The sequence below is a fragment of the Dermacentor variabilis genome, chromosome 1 (assembly GCF_050947875.1).
Source record: "Dermacentor variabilis isolate Ectoservices chromosome 1, ASM5094787v1, whole genome shotgun sequence".
Taxonomy (NCBI): Eukaryota; Metazoa; Arthropoda; class Arachnida; order Ixodida; family Ixodidae; genus Dermacentor; species Dermacentor variabilis.
The window spans coordinates 180,049,442-180,067,752 of NC_134568.1; the positions used below are offsets into that span (position 1 = coordinate 180,049,442).

General features: G+C 44.7%; 1 protein-coding gene across 1 annotated transcript in view; it reads left to right on the forward strand.

Moving 5' to 3' along the window:
* LOC142588573 (MAM and LDL-receptor class A domain-containing protein 1-like) overlaps positions 1–18,311 on the forward strand; it is a 273,168-nt gene that overhangs the window by 175,139 nt on the left and 79,718 nt on the right. Inside the window, exons 58-66 of the mRNA XM_075700413.1 lie at positions 1,477–1,599; positions 1,729–1,865; positions 4,675–4,786; positions 6,726–6,881; positions 8,868–9,020; positions 9,688–9,897; positions 11,172–11,315; positions 13,528–13,799; positions 17,648–17,882. Coding sequence (XP_075556528.1) covers positions 1,477–1,599; positions 1,729–1,865; positions 4,675–4,786; positions 6,726–6,881; positions 8,868–9,020; positions 9,688–9,897; positions 11,172–11,315; positions 13,528–13,799; positions 17,648–17,882 — 1,542 coding nt within the window. The remainder of the gene's footprint in view (positions 1–1,476; positions 1,600–1,728; positions 1,866–4,674; positions 4,787–6,725; positions 6,882–8,867; positions 9,021–9,687; positions 9,898–11,171; positions 11,316–13,527; positions 13,800–17,647; positions 17,883–18,311) is intronic.

Below are 18,311 nucleotides of genomic sequence, written 5' to 3' on the forward strand. Positions count from 1 at the left end.
ATGAATTGGCGAAAGTTTTTCACAAGCTCTTGTGATAACACCAGTAGAGTACCCTACTTCTTGTAGTCTTGAAACTTGATTCTCAAAACTATGTTGCACCCTGTGGTGGCATGATATGAACAATGACGAGTGTATACAAGAAAAACAAATACCACTTTGGCTTCTTTCGAGTGATCAGAGGAAAATATGAGTAAAGGCTTCGCTGCTCTAGGGGAATACTTCCAGCAAAGGCGGTCTGCTGCAGAAAATACTACCCTTCAGTCCAAAAACTTTAGCTCTTTTTCAACAGGCAGTTCACACCTGAAACTGAGCCCTTCACCACATTCTCTGAACACCTTTAACACATCAACGGCTCTTCTTTGTACGTGAAAGGTTTTCACAGTAACAAGAAAATCATCAACAAATGGCACAACCTTAACTTTCGATAAAGCTGAGATTTTGTACAGACATAGAGCGCAAAAAACACGACAAATAATGGAAGCCGTTTGCATGTTTTTGGAGGGTGACAGACGCATCAGTCCGCCTTCGATAGCGCTGTCACTGGCAGAATGGCATACCTTCGGGAGTGTATGCGAATGAGTTCTCTATTAGCAAGCTTTGCTGTTGCCCCGTGTATGTTACTTTCGTTTTTTCCTGCACACTTGAGAGGGCATCTGGTCTCCTTTCCATCTAGTTTTTTACTTATTCTGTTTCTTTAGAAATAAACTATTATTTGCGAGTAGCGCCCATGTTTACAGTTTCTCTCTATCTCGTCTATGTCTTTTTCACGCAGTTTTTTGTTACGTAAGCTTATGTGCGCATTCGCTCTTTTTGTGGAGGGATTAAGATCTTTACATTGAGCGCATGCTCCTGTATCCTGATATTTAAACATCGATTAGTTTGCCCTAGGTAAAGCTCTCCACAAGAGCACGGTATTCTACAAACAATTAGTATTTGGAATTTGGATTAGTATAGCTGGCGTCATTATTGGTAAAAGACGATGATTAGGTCTATTTGTGCATTTTATCATAAGAGTAAACGTATCTTCGTTATCTCCTGTAGATTTCCCCTGGGCGACGCACTCGATTAATTATGCGCAGTTGCCCGAGTTGAACAAGGCTTACGTTATTTGAAGCTGTAGTTTATTTGGAAGGGGACCCAGTAGTCAAGGTATCCATGTGCGCTACACTCAGGTGCAGGATCCCAGGCCATTCTGTCTGGTTTAGTTTGATCACTTAATACAACTATCCAATAACTTTAGCATCAGAATACTCGTTGTAGGGGTAGTTGACTTATAATGTACATTGAAGATCGATAAGAGCGACTTCGAAAGCGCTGCGGTAGAAACAATTTATCCCTTTCTACCTCCGTCTGAGTAAGCGGTGGACTGTTTACTAGTTTCTGTTCCGGCCCTCGTGGTTGAATTCTGGCTCATGGGTTATGGTTCAGTACTCTTTTGATACATGCTCAATATATAAATCCTTTTTGTATACACAGGTTACTTCCTATTACTGGATGCCGAATCTGCCAGGAAGAATCGTGTAGGTATCCTTGAAAGTGAACTACTCCACTACTCGCCCAAGAGCTGCCTCCAGTTTTATTACTATGTGGATCCAGCAGGTATGTGTTACCAAAATTCATCGCCAGAATACGCAACTCAATGCAATCGGAGTTGATTTGTTCACTTAAATTATCGTGCGTTTTATTAAGGATACCATCTATGCCTTTTGTTGCTTTTATCCTCAATAGGTACCCAAGCAGATCTTTCGGTCGAGTATGCGAGGCGCGGAAAACCGTTTCGGCACGTTCAAGTGTTGGCCAAAGAAAGATCTGCGGGATGGAAACTTTTCCGAAGTGTTCAAAATGGTTTGCCTGAAGCTTACAATGTGAGTGCGCACTTCTGAGCTTGATAAGTATCTATTCTCATTACACAGAACGCTTTAAACTGCGGCCGGTTAATATTTTTAATCACACGAACTTAAGCATATGGTCGCATCTTCAGGTGATTCCGACTGCTCTAGGTGCATAGTTAGGGGAAAAAGAGGTACCCCCCTTAGAAAACGTATAGGGACCGCGGAATTCGCGATAAAGCCGATTTTATTCGGAGCTTATGTACGTGTGTAGCTTGAAATTAAGGACTGCACTCCAAACTTGGTATTTTGAACTTTCCAGTGCACTCGTAAATTTCAGTTAGTGCGACTGAATCATTCAAATAAATTATTTTTTTTTCGGCGAGCTTGCGGCCTGTATACTTTGGCTTACGGGTGTACAATGTTGCAGTAAGCGTTCAAAACTGATACACACCTCGAGCGGGCAATACGCACTTGAGTTTGGCGGTGTTGTGCTTCTACTTGCGTGCTACTAAAGCTCTTCTAGAATTGCTACGCGCTCATAAGCCTTAATGAGGCTTTGTAAACTATCGCGTTATAGCGCATTTTGCGTATGTGTCTGCACGTGTGTGATCGATTGCATGTTGTCCTTCAGTTTTTCTGTCTCTTTCTTCTTGTGTCATATATTCTACTTGGGGTGTTGTGGCCAATCCGGTTTCCCTGGCCCCTGGAGCTCACTTTTCGCACAAGAGTCACTACGGGCGCATGCTCTAGCTAGGCTAACTTCTCCAGTTAGTTTAATGGTGTTCGCAGCGCACACAGACTTATAGAAATAGTGGACAGGCAGAGAGTGAAAAGTGTCCTTTATCATTAAAATGTCTTTATAAAGGAGGTACAGGACTGTCAGTTCTTAGGGAAAGCAACTTACTCGTATTTAAGCGCTGATAGTCGCTTAAATTTGAAGTGTTAGTTTCTGATACAGTAAAAAAAAGCAATGTCGAAATTATACTGGCTTGAGTACTAATTGGGTGTTTCCGCTAAGAATAGGGGGATCGGTGAAGTCGGCGGCATACGAAGCCCGATGATCTCTGACCGTGGCATATGCGGCACTCTGTGCGTTGTCCAATAGCGACCCAAGGAAATCACGATAGGCGCAGTGTTGAAAGTTGGCAGTGCATATTCTACTCGAACAATTCTACCGTCTCTTGAAGAATGTAGAAAATCTATGGCAGTGGTGTGCGTGAACAATGCTCTCAGAAGGGCCTCGTGCCTCTCCTGCCGCTCCATGCTTCGAGAAAGAGTTCGCTTAGCGTGCTATGTCAAACATGTTCCGCCGCTGTTTCTTCTGCTCCTCGCTGTACAACTAACTTTGGCGGTTTCCGTTTTATCCACGAGGTTCACCTTACATCAGGCGACCCTCAGCAGATTCAAACTTCAGCGCAGTGTTTTCAAGAAATACTGAACCCGCATTGACGAAGTACTTCGTATGCTACAGTGGTTCGAAAGGACAGGCGTCGGTCAATCATGATAGTGAACACAGTTATAGCGAAGGCGGCTGGATCATAATGAATAGAACTTGCGAACGGAAAGCTTTGTTAGCGTGGAACTATTTTTTCTTGGGATCTTTTCAATATCGATGCCTTGATGAAAGGCGTACATAAAATATTTGAGTATTTTTCGTATGTATGATTAAGTCACCGATCCAGTTATTTTTAATGCGAAATCAACGACAATTCATTGTATTTGGAGAGGTGAAATAAGCGTGTGGTTGCTCCAAGTTGTGGGGGTCTTCGGGTCTCACAGGAGTACCGACCACCGCGGGTTCGAGCTTAGCGAGCCACAGGGCCGCGTCAGCCGTCAGCCTCTAGAGCCGCTGCGCGCGAGCTCGGGCCACAAGGGGCTACCGAGCGACACACGCAAGAACACAGTATTGCCCTAAGTTGACGGAAACCGTTTATTGTGTCCGACGGCACCCTACACTGCACAAACACCCGGTCCCGGGACGGCGGGGAACCAAAGGGGTCCGGCTCCAAGGGCTGAAAATACAGTCAGGGGTCCCTGTAGCCTGTAGCACGTCGCTGCGATAGCATAGGCTCCAAGCTGGGACACGCCGCTAGGAAAAGTCCCGGCGGCTATGTTACTTGCTCTCGCGATAACCGATGGGCAAACTCGCGAGAGCTCGGGCAATCTCCTTCGGCTTGGGCCTCCGATAAGTGCGGCTCGGCGTGGTACGACCTCGCGCGAGCACTATGAACCCGTTCTTTGGCTAAGCGTCAGGATAGGATCAACACGAGGTACGCGCTCCCCGCACGGGCAAAGGCACCGTGCGTGAGCTCAGTCCTAGTCACAAAGGTGTCGGCGGACGAGAGGAAGCATGTACGTACCGGGCGCCGTCCCATGGAGCAAGAGCCACTACCGTCACGGCAGTAGCCACCAGGGGCCGCTTCGTGACGTCACTAGCTCTGCCCTCACCGCGAACCATCGCGAGTGGAGCGCCACCGCTGACAACTGGTTCGGAGCGAGGACGATGTGGCTTAAGGACTGCAGAACATAGGTGAAATGCGCCCGCGCAATGGCGCGTCGGATTCCCCAAATCCCCACAAAGTAGAGCTTTGTAAATAGTAAAATTTTATTCTTAGTGTAAAGAATTCACTCTTCGGCTCACTGAAAGCACTGTCACTGTTGACATGTACGCTCCAGTCGATTTAATCTTGAACTAGACGAAATTAGACGACTTGAAGAATGAGGAAAATTGAGACTCAAGAAGGCTACTCAAAATGCAACAAACAGCTATAATTTCTAACCACAGTGATTGCTTCTATTGGTACAGTTAATTAAAAGAAACCTTTTCATCCTTGAAATGCAGATCCGGATTTCCGGGTACCCCGGGAATGATGAAGCATTTGACATAGCCATCGACGACATTGAAGTGTTCGACCATGACTGCACCGAAAATATTCCACAACGCGACGATTCAAGTGAGCTGGCATTATGAAAATATAATACGCTTAAATGATGAAACGTGCCAATGTCAGATACTTTCAGCCGAAGACGACTTTAGAAGATTTATCGCTGCCCGTAAGACGTGCTACTATAACAAATGTGTACTTATCAGCATATTATTAGCACTGGAGGCGGTCTAAACCAGACAGGCTTTTATTTATTTATTTATTTATTTATTTATTCATGCATACTGCAGCCTCAATGAGGTTATTCCAGGAGTGGGATGAACAAGAAACATGCAAACATTTATGAACATTTATAAACAAGCTTGCGTGAATTGTTTCAGTGGTAGTGAACTGATGTTGCCTGGTAATGACTTCCAGACTTCAATTGTTGATGGCAGAAAGCTGTATTTAAAGGAATCAGTGCGGGCGAAAAAGGTTGAGATATTTAGAGGATGGTGACTCCTCGTAGATGAAGGTTTGGAAAAAGTGAAATAATTATCTAGAGAGGAGAGACGAGAATTGATTAACATGTGAAGGAATTTTAGGCATTCAAGTTTGCGACGCATTGCCGGAGGAGTGAGACCAAGTATGGGAAGAGAGACCGTGAAAAGTCTTTGTCATATCTCCTACAAACGAAACGCTCTGCCTTTTTTTTTGCACGGATACTACTTTTTTGACGTCACATTGTCTGTATGGATTCCATACAACGCAGCCGTATTCGAAGATGAGGCGAATGAGGATTTTATATGTTAGAAGTTTAGTTTCTTGAGGAGAGCGGCAGCGCACGATTTCAGCGCATTTCAAGACGGCAGCGCACGGTGTAAGTAACCTAGTCTTTTAAGGGCCTTGTTACAGGAGACATGAATGTGCTTTGACCATGACAAATCGTGTCTTAGTAGGATACCTAAATATTTGAATTCAAACACTCTATTTAAGGTAATATTATTAAAGGCACAGACAAAGAAGGAAGGGCATGAGCATCGTGTAAAGGACATGGAGACAGTTTTGGAAAAGTTAATATTCATTTGCCATGCTTTGCACCAATTACAGAAGTCAGCGAGAGAGTTGTCAAGTACAACATGATCAGTTGGAGATTTAATTGTGTGATATAAAACGCAATCGTCTGCAAAAAGGCGTATTTTAACTGAGGTGTGTAGGGGGAGATCATTAAAATAAAGCAGGAATAAAAGAGGACCTAGTACTGAGCCTGGGGCTATCCCTGATGAAACAGGCATCAAGGGTGAGTTAGTAGAGTTCAAACGTACATATTGTGAGCACTGGGAAGGAAAGTCCGATAAAACAGCTTGTGCATAAGTTTAGGGTGTGAGACAGTGTCGAAGGCCTTTGCAAAGTCTACAAAAATAGCATCAATCTGGTCACCTGTTTCTAAAGAGCTGCCGATGTGAACGAATTCTGTCAGTTGTGTTATAGTGCTGAGGCCAAGTCTAAAACCATGCTGGAAAGTGCACAACATTTCGTTAGTTTCAAGAAATTCCATAATATGTTTAAATATAATCTCTTCGAGAAATTTACATGAATGTCCTGTTAAGGAGATGGGCCTATAGTTAGATTATAATTGAACGCTACTTGACTTAAATAAGGAAACAATTGAAGCTAGTTTCCTGGTGGGAGGAAAGGCGGCGGTTTAGAGAGATTTGCTAAAGATGATTGTTAGATATCTTCTGCACCAAAGAGATTATTTAAAGAGGAAAGCTGTCGGGATACAGCCAGGACCAAATGACTTCTTGGTGTCTAAGTCTAGGATTTAGTTAAGTACACATTCAGGAGACAGGGATGCATCGTCGATTGGAGGGTGCGTTCAAAATCAAAATCAGTGATTAGTGAGTTATCAGTCGTAAAAACAGAGTGGAATTTGTCTGGTATGAAGTTTCAAAGCTTTGTTCACTTTATAGCCGGTCAGTCCGTTAAATGCGCCCGTGTTCACGACTTGTCGCCGTATTCTTTGCAGAAGAATTCCGCAACTCAACCACGTGGGATTGTGACTTCGACATGGATTTGTGCTCTTGGAACCAATCGGAAAGCATGTGGTTCATCCGGTCTGGTCGAACAGCTATATTGAAGGGCAATGGCCCACACGTGGATTCGAAGCTCCGTTCACCGGAAGGTACTAAATTGAACCTTGCTGTTTATTTTCTTAAACTTTTTACCGAACTGTTGGAACATTATTCTGCGAAATTGCTCTGTTCATCTGCCGTAACGACTTCTTTGTTGCCGGATTACGAATACACAACTCAACTCAGATTTGAATCTCTTCAGCCACAGCTTGTATACTTTGGGAGTATGCTTGTACCGTTTATCTAAATTTTCTGAAGATTACACTAAAAACGCGAAGCCTCGATCACTGTCACCGCGTCAGTGGGCGCATTTGCGCCGCTAAGTGGCGCGTCTTGTTCGGCGGGGGAACGGGGCACAGAATCAGAGAGGAGGTGCTCACACGCATGGTTCATCGGTGGCGGCCCTGTTTCATGGCCAAAACTTTTCAGGCCGCGCCAAGGTGTGCCAAGGCTCTTTCCTTAAGTCTGGCGAGTCGCCGCTTCTGAGTGGCACGCGCCAACAAGCCCCCTCCCGCACCTCCGTACATGGGCAGATCGCGTCCTTTTGTATGCGCTATTGCGGTTATGCGCTTCCTACGCCTGGTTCCTACGCCTGGTACTTTCAGGCACAGGAAGCGCATAAGCGCGCGCTGGTGCATGACGACATGTTCTAAGACTTGCGGGTGGTCGAGGCTTTAGCCGAAAAGATGAAATTGCATTCGTGGTCGAAGGACCGTAGCGGTATTGAAAGATCGCATTGGTCGGTACGATAGTCCTTACCCAGCGTATAGGTTTGTAACGGCCCAAATTCAATTGCCAGAACGCTACTGCAGATGTGTTCGGAGGGTAGAGTTGCAGTAGAAATTACGGTCATTCGTTTATATTGACCATTACAAATTGGGGCCCGGCGATTCCAATTTTATTAAAAGAACATTGACCCCTTTTAAAAGAAACAGTTATCCAAGTAGAATGTAGTCTTAAGTATTAACGATGTTGCCCTGTGTAGAGTAGCAGGTCAGATCAAGCTTATAGCTCAGATCGAGCTCTGTGTGCCTTTTCGTAAATAAATTTCCCCTCCTCCTGTTCCGTTCTCTGTGTGTAATTGTGCTCTTACTGAATCTTCTTTTGCCAGGTCTGATAAGTTTTCGATATTTCGTTCTTTCTATATTTTGCTTTTATTTAGTGCTATATCTTTAATAATTTCGCTATAGCAGGAATGTTTGCCAAACTACCAATTTTGTGGTAGTCAATAAAGAACTAACACTTTTCATTGCCTCAAAGACAGTATGGAACAAGTGTATTAGGTGGAAGAAATCTCTGGAACGGTTCGGTTTAAAAGTGATACCAGACATGTCACAGAAGAAACAAAAAAATACGACAAAGCAAAGGAAACGAGCAGGAAGGAAAAGAAAGAAAGAAAGAAAGAAAGAAAGAAAGAATGGAAGAAAGGGGTGCAAGGCATACGGCGTAGTTCATTATTCGACACATGATTCTGTTTTTATGGATACTTTTGTGTTGCCTTTTGGCCTTTAAGAAATTCTGCTCTGCAGTCTAGGCCCGTTTTTTGACCATGATGAGGTTAAACGCATCAAAATCATTGGAATAATTATCCGCCGGTGTATTCGTTGGACACTATCCTCATCAGATGTCTTCGTCAAGCTATAAGAATGACTGTATATATATATATATATATATATATATATATATATATATATATATATATATATATATATATATATATATATATATATATATATATATATATATATATATATATATATATATATATATATATTATAAAATGTATTAAGGTTTGTTCGATGAGCATTCGTAACAACACGTGCTAGCTTTCCAACTGGAACAGCTGCGCAGGACAACTGTCCTTTCGACGTTCATGTATTTGTGTTGTGTCGCTGAAACCGTTATGTAGATTTACACCTATTACGCACTCCCAACTGTTGTAAGAGCAGCACGCACTTGACGTTTAGTTGCGTCGTAAGAGTTTAAAGACCTTGGCTCCGGCAAGAAAATTAAATGCAGGCTTGTACGTTTTCCAGGAAAGTACGCTTACTACTCGCCACAGTCGTCATCACCTAGCAGCCTTCTCACAAGCGCGCCGCTTCAACCTTCAAGGCAAGACTACTGTATTGAGTTTTGGTACTTCTTCTACAGCCTGGCACCCGCGCGTCTGCTCATGGGTCTAACAAACGGTCAGTCTGACGTATACTACTACTGTCCTTTCTGATTAGCCTGTGAATTCGTCGCAACCAAGGCTTCAGATTTAGGAGCGAGCAAGTGTGCAGCTGCAGTATTCGGAGCAGAAGTCGTGTCTCTTAATTCATTTAGCTCACATGCCGCATGGCAGCCAGTTCGAATAAAAAAACACTCTACCACACCAACACAGTTGAAACAGCCTAAATATGAGAAATGTATTATTGCAGCGCAGGGCGTTATTTATCTTCTTGACTGCATAGAACCCATTCAGAATTCACGCAGGGGCCGCGCGGAGCGTACGTCCTCAATACAAGGAGACTAAGAACATCTTACAGTATTGCTGCAAATTCCACTAATTCATTCGGCATTGCGGAAAAGGAGCTGAATTTCTGTATTGGATTGTTGTAATTCAATGCCTTGCGTTGGTTTTCGAGTGCTGAGTTGTACCAGAGTCCTTCAATGTATTGAAGGACTCTGGTTGTACTTTGACGGGCTGATGGAGTTGTAGCTACTATAATAGTGTAAATTCTGACAGAATAATCTGATCGGAGGTTCAGATTTACTGTCGCTTAATATTGGCGGTGAAGGAGTCCGGTCACACAAGCTTCTTGGAATGATTTAATACAATTAATAGAAAAGCGCCTCTTTACTACGCGAGAGCAGCAGACTCAAGTAGCATCGACCGAGTCAGCTGGCTTCAGCAGCGAGGATTCGACCGCACTTGGCGGAGAGGATCGTTCGTCGTGCCGAGCAAGGACGTCGCCGGGAAACGCCTGGCCATGCACGTGCAGCAGCAGGAGGAAGACCTTGCCCTGGCAGAGGTCGCCCTCGACCAGATGCGTGTTGCTCCAAGTGGGAGGTGCAGGCATCCAGGTAGGTGGTGCTGAAACTGCGACGTTTGCGATGAGGAAACGGGAGAAACGCGAAAGGTTACAGTAGAAGTCCGCTGAACATGGACATCACTTAAGTTATTCGCCAATAGGGGGCGGTACCTTGATACAACTATACACCGCAAAGTAAGTACTACTTAGGGGTTCAATTAACTGAAACTATAGTTTCAATTAAATAGAGTGAGCAAAATGAAGCGAATACATGCATAAGCTAAGGAAAGCATTGATCAATCGATGTGATTTATTGGTAAGGGAACATTACGTATATTCGTTCAAGACATTGTGCGCATTTTTGACAAGAAAGAAAGAAAGGCAATGAATATAGCCTAACGGTAAGGGCCAGCACCGGTGGGGTTATCGATCCGCAGCTGCTGTAATGTGAGGGTTCCTTTCACTCGATTCTGTTCCTTTATTATTATACACCGTCCACAGCGGGCCAACCCCTATGATAACATGGGTGGAGCACCGCTCAGACCACTGACGAAACGCGACAGGGAATAGTATTAGAATAATACACTTATCCGGCCCACGATCGTAAGGCGTACTTATCTGTGTAGTGCTCCACCGGATGCGATACGGTGGTAGCTGTAACATCCCATTCCCTATATTGGATACTAAGATCAGCTTATTCTACCGTAGTATTTCAGTTTATCGAATTTCGCTCAAGGCGCGTCATCTGATTAAAAAAAAGAAAGGAAAAAGAAAGAAATGACCTCGCGTACCATTTTTGCCCTAAGACACGATAAGGGGATATTCCGAACCTATTGCGAAACTTAATATATCCAAGCGGGCTTCAAGGTCCGAATGAAATCACCATAACTAAGGTTCCTAAAACAAGCAACGCGTTGTATTCCTGTTACGTACTATGCATGTAACGAACACCTAGATTTTCGCGTCTGTCTCACCTCACGCGTGATGCCTTAGTTTTGTCGTAATAATCCATACTTCGCTCTGCATTTACGGCGTTGCAGCTACGACATACTAGCGCGAAGTCATCCGAAATGTCGCCTAAAGCTGGATTCACACGACGAGACGGACCGCCGATTCAGTCAGCATACCACTGTGACGTGGCTGAGGTGCAGCGAATCGTGCCTCTAGCAGCTCGTCTGCCGCTTGCTCGTGTGCGGCATGCTTCGGCAGTGCTGAGCTACGTCATGCTCATCCACCGACTGAAACGGCAAAGGGTCCCGTCGTGTGGATCCCACCTAAAGGGATTGTTCAGGAGTACAGTTACACTCTCTTCATGGCCTTCCGCAGCTGGCTCCCTGTGCGACTTTGAAGGTGACGGTTTCTGCGGCTTCCAAGTGGACAGCACAGGAGGAGGGAAGTGGCGAATGGCAGGGGGAAGTAAGGATGCACTCACAAGTCAGTACAGCGACCACACATTCGGAGATCTTCACGGTGAGTACTCTAACGAAGGCTACGACGCAGTCTCAGTACTCAGTAATATGTTTATTATATATTTATTTATATGGCGCGCGCTAAATGTGCTAATAAGGGAAGCCGGTTCGTGCATTTCGTCTACCGTAAATTTCCGTAAGCGCTCTCGCACGCACGCACGCACGCACACACACACACACACACACGTAAAACTCTTGCTGGGGCTAGTTGGTTCATGCTTGAAGAAGTAAAGGCAAGGCACAGAAGACCAGGACTCAGGAAGAAGAACACAAACGACAGGAAGGCGCCGGTCCTGTCGTTTGTATTCTTCTTCCTTAGTCCTGGTCTTCTGCGCCTTGCCTTTACTACTTCACGCACACACACACGCGCGCCACTCAAAGTGGAGAAGGAAATAAGAAAGCTAATTGCGTTTGCACGCTGGACAACGGTAGAGAAAAGGGTGTTAAACGTGATGTCATAAATGCAGCAACGGCATGATGGATAGGTGCGATGCAGAAGAAACTAGCTATGGAACTACATTTAATAGTAAAGAATGCAATAAATTTCATCGACGATTACGGTATTCCTTAACGCGAAATTTGAGCACAGCTTGATACGTGTTTTCGTTTCGCGATATATTGGCTGGCGCTGACAATGTGTCTCGTGCAGCACGTTGCAAACGGAGCGAACTGTGGCGCCACTGCCTCGCCAATCTGGAGATTGCGAGAGGCAGCGCGTGGGTGACGCGTGGGCGCGATTCACAGCAGCCGGCGCAGACAGACCCCCCAGACGACACGCGCTAGTCTGGCGCCATCTCGTAGCCATCGTCGCCGTACTACGCTTTTCTTCTTAGGATTTTGTCATACCCTCCTTCTCCGCTTTCCTGCTCGCGTCTTTCATCGCCCGCTGCGCTCCGCGTTCGCTCTTTCATCCTTCGTTGTGCTCGTTCGCTCGGTTACGCCGACGCTCACGGCAGGAAGGGGTGCGTATTAGCTTTAAACAGAAGCGTTTTATGAAAATTAAAAGGGCAGTGTAGGTAAAAAATCCACATAACGTGTCGAAATAGCACAAAAACACTGATATGTTTTGTTAGCCTGTTGAAATTGAAATATCCAGTCAGGGATAGGTGACGACGTAGTTGCCCTGCTCGAGGCTTTGAACTGTAAAGATAACGCAGGAAAGGTGGTTGAATCTGGCGGTTGAGAAGAGTAAAGGACAGTTGTGTAGTATCCGTAGCGTAAATGCATGGAGCTTAAACACGTGGGAACGAAAAGGCAATACTTTTTCCGGTAATAAATTTCTTGAAGATTTGATGGTTTGTTAACATGAACCACGGATCTTAAGGGCAGGTGATACATTCAACAGGAGGGTTACATTAGTGAACTTTGTAGCTCCCCAGCTACCGCCCTGTTTCGAAGGCGATGCTCATAAAATTAATCGCTGCATAAATTAATCCCCGTTTCACACATCAAGAATTAAAAATTATGGCGTTTTACGTGTCAAAACCACTTTCTGATTATGAGGCACGCCGTAGTGGAGGACTCCGGAAATTTCGACCACCTGGGGTTCTTTAACGTGCACCTGAATCTAAGTACACGGGTGTTTTCGCATTTCGCCCCCATCGAAATGCGGCCGCCGTGGCCGGGATTCGATCCCGCGACCTCGTGCTCCGCAGCCGAACACCATAGCCACTGAGCAACCACGGCGGATCACATCAAGAATGCATATCTGTCATAAGGAGAAGAAAACAATACAAATGTTATATGGAAGCATTTAACCATCATTAATTTGCCCTTTGTTTTTGTAAGAAAAAACAAAGAACGGAAGCCGTACTCCGTCACATGTTTTTTTTTTATTCAGCCCCGCATTTAACGGCTGCAGAGACGTACTAATATGAAAACCACGAGTGTTAGATAGCAGAGCTGCTAACGATACAACTTCTTGAAAAATAGGGCAAAAGATCAATCGAGTTTCATATGACCTGAAAAGACACTTACCAGAGAGACGACGAAAATGAACAGGAGCACCTTACGTGTGACAAAAAAAATATAATAATCTAGGGGCAAACATAAAACAAATAAAATAAATAGGAATAAATATTTCAAGTTATTTCTGGTCTCTTCAACCCATAGCAAAGTTAACAAGTTGTACTGAAGAAACTTTATCATTTAAAATCATACCTCTCAATTCTATCCCTTTCACCTTTCACATTACGAGTCTACGACGATTTCAGGAGGCCACTTCTTGCTCCTACATCTCAACGAGCAGAAGCCAAAACAAGATTCTCCTTACGTAGCAACACTGGTCCTACCTGACCAGCCGCCGACGAAGGGGGGCTGCCTGACTCTGTGGTACTTCGTAGATGGCACCGGTGTGGGGCACCTGAACGTTTCGGTACGAGTACCGGGAAGTACGATGCCTACCTTGCAGGACGTGCTGTTCGGGATCCCCTCAACTGGATGGCGGTATGCAAGTGCAACGGTGAAGTCGGCTTCGATGCACGAGGCGAGTAGACGCATTAAGATCAATAGACCGACGAATCGATCACTTCGACAACAAGAAACGAAAACATACAAGTTTCGCATGCTGACGAAAAGCATGCGAAACAAACAAAGCTCCAGATCCCTTATTTTTCCCTTACCTCCTTCGACCCCCCCTCCCCGCTTTCCCGTGGGCGGGCTAAAAGATGAAACGTTCGTTAGCTGGTAAAATTAATGAAGGACAGCGCTGCAAGGAACAATGTCATTTGGGTGCACCGCCAAGCGCATCAGGCTACGCTGCAGTGTTCTGTCTTGTGCCATCTTGTGCCGTAACCACGTTACCTTGCAGGCACAGAAGTGTACGGTTGTCTCTTAATAGTTTCCTAAATAAGCAGTCTCAAGGACACTAGGAATAGTAAGACGCTAAGAGCATGAGTGCATACGACAGGCATTACCAAATTATGACTGGGAGCTTACCACTGCCGTTGAAGAAAGAGGTGTACAATCATTACATTCTAACGGTGCTAACATATGCGACAGAAACTTGGAGGTTAACAAAGAAGCTCGAGAACAAGTTAAGGACCGCGCCAAGAGCGATGGAACGATAAATGGTAGGCGTAACGTTAAGAGACAGGAAGGGAAAGGTATGAGTCAGAGAGAAACTGGGGGTATCCGATGTTCTAGTTGACATTAAGGGAAAAAAATGAAGCTGGGCAGGCCATGTAATGCGAAGGGCAGATAAGCGGTGGACAGTTAGAGTTACAGAATGGGTGCCAAGGGAAAGAAAACGCTGTCAAGGACAGCAGAAAATTAGGTGGGTTGATGAAATGAGAAAATTTGCAGGCGCAAGTTGAAGTCAGCTAGCGCAAGGCAGGGGTAATTGCAGATCGCAGGGAGGGGCCTTCGTCCTGCAGTGGACATGGAAAATAGTAATGATGGTGCTGATGATGATTATGAAAAGCATGAAAAGCATGAAAAAAGGGAGAACAAAGCCCGCCCCATTTTGTCTTCTTCATTAAAAAATAATTACAATTGTAGGTTCATTCGGCATTTGATTGAGCCAATGTGGGGTCGTGCACGAAGTGGCTCAAATAAACAGTTTTGAGAGTGCTCAGTCTTCTTCGAGATGTATGTTTATTCGACAAAGGGTCCAAGGGGGGCGACGCTCCAATAGTCCATGACAAAAAAAGAAAAAAAAAGAGAGAGAGGGTAGGTGGGTGGCGCCTCCTTGCATTGTGAAAAGCCATACCTCGCCCCCTTTCCGCTCGTGTGTGGTAGGAAAGTGGATGTTTTCCTGGTTGGCTGCCCCATATTCTGTCTCTTTACTTGCTCACTCTTTCTATACACGAAGAGCCGCATTAGATAAAATGATAACTACTTCCACAATTATCACGTTGGTAAAACGATATCATAAGGCAAACAAAGTGAAAGTGAGGAACCTTAGCTAAGAAAAATGCACCCCAACATATGGAAAAACATTTGGCGCATTGCCTTGCACGAATAAAATAGACAGATAGAATGAATATATTTACGCAAAGGTTGAGCGGTCGGCCAGAGATGGCCTGCTAATCCACGCTGGGAAAGGGGCATGGGGAAGAAAGTAGCGATGAGTTATAATTAGGAGTGTTCACATAACGAAATTTAAGATGAATATATTGCCCTTCGGATAGCGTTAGGGAACTTAGATGACAGCTAGGTTCTTCAGTCAAGAGAAGATCTTAGGATTTTGGTCTCGTGCGTCTACGATGTATAAAACCACGAAAACGATGTTACAGTCCTTGTAAAGCCCTAGCCCCTAGACAGCTTGCGATTGACGATGAACGCTTGATTGCGTGTTACAGTGCAAAGTGTGAACCAAACCCTTAACAACAGGATGTCAGATCAACCGAGAAGCATTTAAATGTGAAACAAAGGAAATGTCACCGTATCTCGCGCACAATGACAACGACAGTAATGGAACAAAGAAACAGCACGTCATCAAATGCGTGTAGTAGATTGCAGTGCTAGTTCTTAACAGTTAACTACTAGAGCACAGCGCATCGTTTTCAAGAACTCCAGACATGGTTAGATCGGCCAACTAATAAATTTGTTTGCCTAAATTGAGGCAGCATTTGCGTAGGATGCCTAAAGCGAGACATGATCACTTGGCAACGAGTAACTATTGTGCATAAGTAATCTCATCCGTGCCTTCGCTCAGGAACTGGCGCGTCTGCACAACAGCCGCCGCTTTCCTGCAGCAGAATCATTCAGAACAGTCTCCATGTGCATCAGCGTTTGATCCGGTAGACGACGAATATTAGACAACTTCGAATGGTGAATTCTCGAATCGAATACGATTCGAATATAAATGACTGTTCGATTCGTATTCAAAATTTTGAATATTCGCACACACCAAGTGATAATGCATGAATGAAAAGCCGCGAACAAGCTTTGAAATAAATAGTGCCTCATGTAGTACCTACACCTTTTATAGAGTAGATAACCGCTAGCCAAACTACAGTTTTGTCAACCAGGGATGTTGCGCCACCTACTAAGTGGGTCAATTAATCGCGCAAGACAGCTTACGCTGTTAGGCATCAGATGCCGCTGCGTTCGCGCAGCCCGAAGAAGGGACATGTCTCGTTTGCGCCCGAGTAACCGTTCCGTAGGTGGACCTAGCTTCTGATCAGAGCGCCAATGTCACCCATATATCCCTAGAAGTCAGGTAGGCAAGATAGTACTTCTTAGCTCATTGACAAGATATGTCGAAGGAAAAAGACAAAATACCAATGCTGATCGAAAAGAAACTGGGGAGAGGGATGTCACAATGACTTTGCGAATGACGGCGCAGAAATCTTTCTTGATACAAGAACGCCTCGTAACAGGCAGTGCACCACCATAGCGAAGTAGGAGGTCATACCCGAAAGTAAGTCACCCCCAGTAAGCCACCATGAGTAAATAGAAATATTGTCTTAAGGTGCGCACTGCTGTTCCAGACAGCATTTCTCCATACTGCATTTTCCCACATTAACTGGAACAGCAATGCATTTCGTTGCAGATACTGGATACTTATTTCTCGAAACTGGTGCAATGCGCGATTTTTATTAGCGAAACGCTGTACTTTGGGAACTGGCTGACTTCACATGTCCCTTAAAGTTAATTATTGAAAATTCATTAGCGAAATTATATAAAGAATAATTTACTAGTAACTATGGGGAAAATTTTTATGTGCATCGCAGCTATGAAATCTGTCAGCAAAAATGAACAGTTCAGTCGAATTTGCTATGTTTAACTATCTGACAGCAGGTGCAGTAACAAGCGGCATTGTTTTCCGAGTTTTCCGCTTAAAATATAGTCCGGTGCCATGCTTGTATGGCACCGTGCGCCACACTCAAGAACACCTATGCGTTAGCAGCGCGCAATATGTTTGAAACTACGTGTTGAAAATGTACAACGAAGCATTACTCAATTCATTATGGTCGCGCTATTTTTTTCAGTCATTGCCCGCACCAGCGGTTCAGCTCCTATTTCCTTAACTCATTCCTCCATAGTTCAAATTCTCGAAGACCAATGCTCAGACGAACTACACAGTGAAGAACGGCACACGCACATTGCGCGTTTTTCTTTGCGTATTTCGTCTCAGCGCTGGTCTTCCAGAATATGAACTATGCGACCCCAACCGGCCCAAGTTTCTGCCCTACTTAAGTTTATCCCTTCGCTCTAGAATTGATGCTTTTTATGATATTATTTCATTTCTAATGCTCTCTCTGTTAGCTTTCGGCGCGACACAACTACGAAAGCGTTTCGAAAACTGTCATCTGCTTGCGAAATAGCAACTTCCGAAATACGACAGATTAACCTTTGATACATGCCTTGTGTCCCGCACGCTCGCAGGTTCTCCTGACAGCCGAGGTGGAACAGGGCGGTCTGGTAGCGGTGGGACTCGACGACATATCGCTTAGTGAAGGGCAATGTCCCGAGAACGGTCGCTGTGACTTCGAAGGACCTGACATGTGCGGATGGGAAAACGCTGACTCTGGCGTGCAAAGAATGTGGGTGCGAAATCGAGGTTACACCCCGAAGTCGTCTTCCGGACCCCGCGCCGACCACACTCTGGGAACTCGTGATGGTAATTTTCAAGTACATAACGGGTTGTTGAATAGAACAAGGGTAGTGGTGTGAGCTTGTAGGACATCTTGACTGAAGGGAGTTCAGCGCATGGAAACACAAGAAGGCACGGTTTGTCTACCGTGTCTTTTGTCCCTGTGTGTCTTTGCGCTTAAGTCTCTTTAGTTTTGTCGAGAAGAGCACCGTGTGCTGTATTTTTGCAGCAAGTAAGACCAATAAATAAATAAATAAATAAATAAATAAATAAATAAATAAATAAATAAATAAATAAATAAATAGTCCAGTTCATAAATGAATGCACCAAAGAAAAGGCAAGTATAGTCGAAGCCACCGCGCATTCACGCCTTGACTAACCTGGCCTGGTCTTAGCCTTAATTACATGAGGCTAACAAAAAGCATTCTGTGTGAGCAATATCTCGTGTGCTCTTGA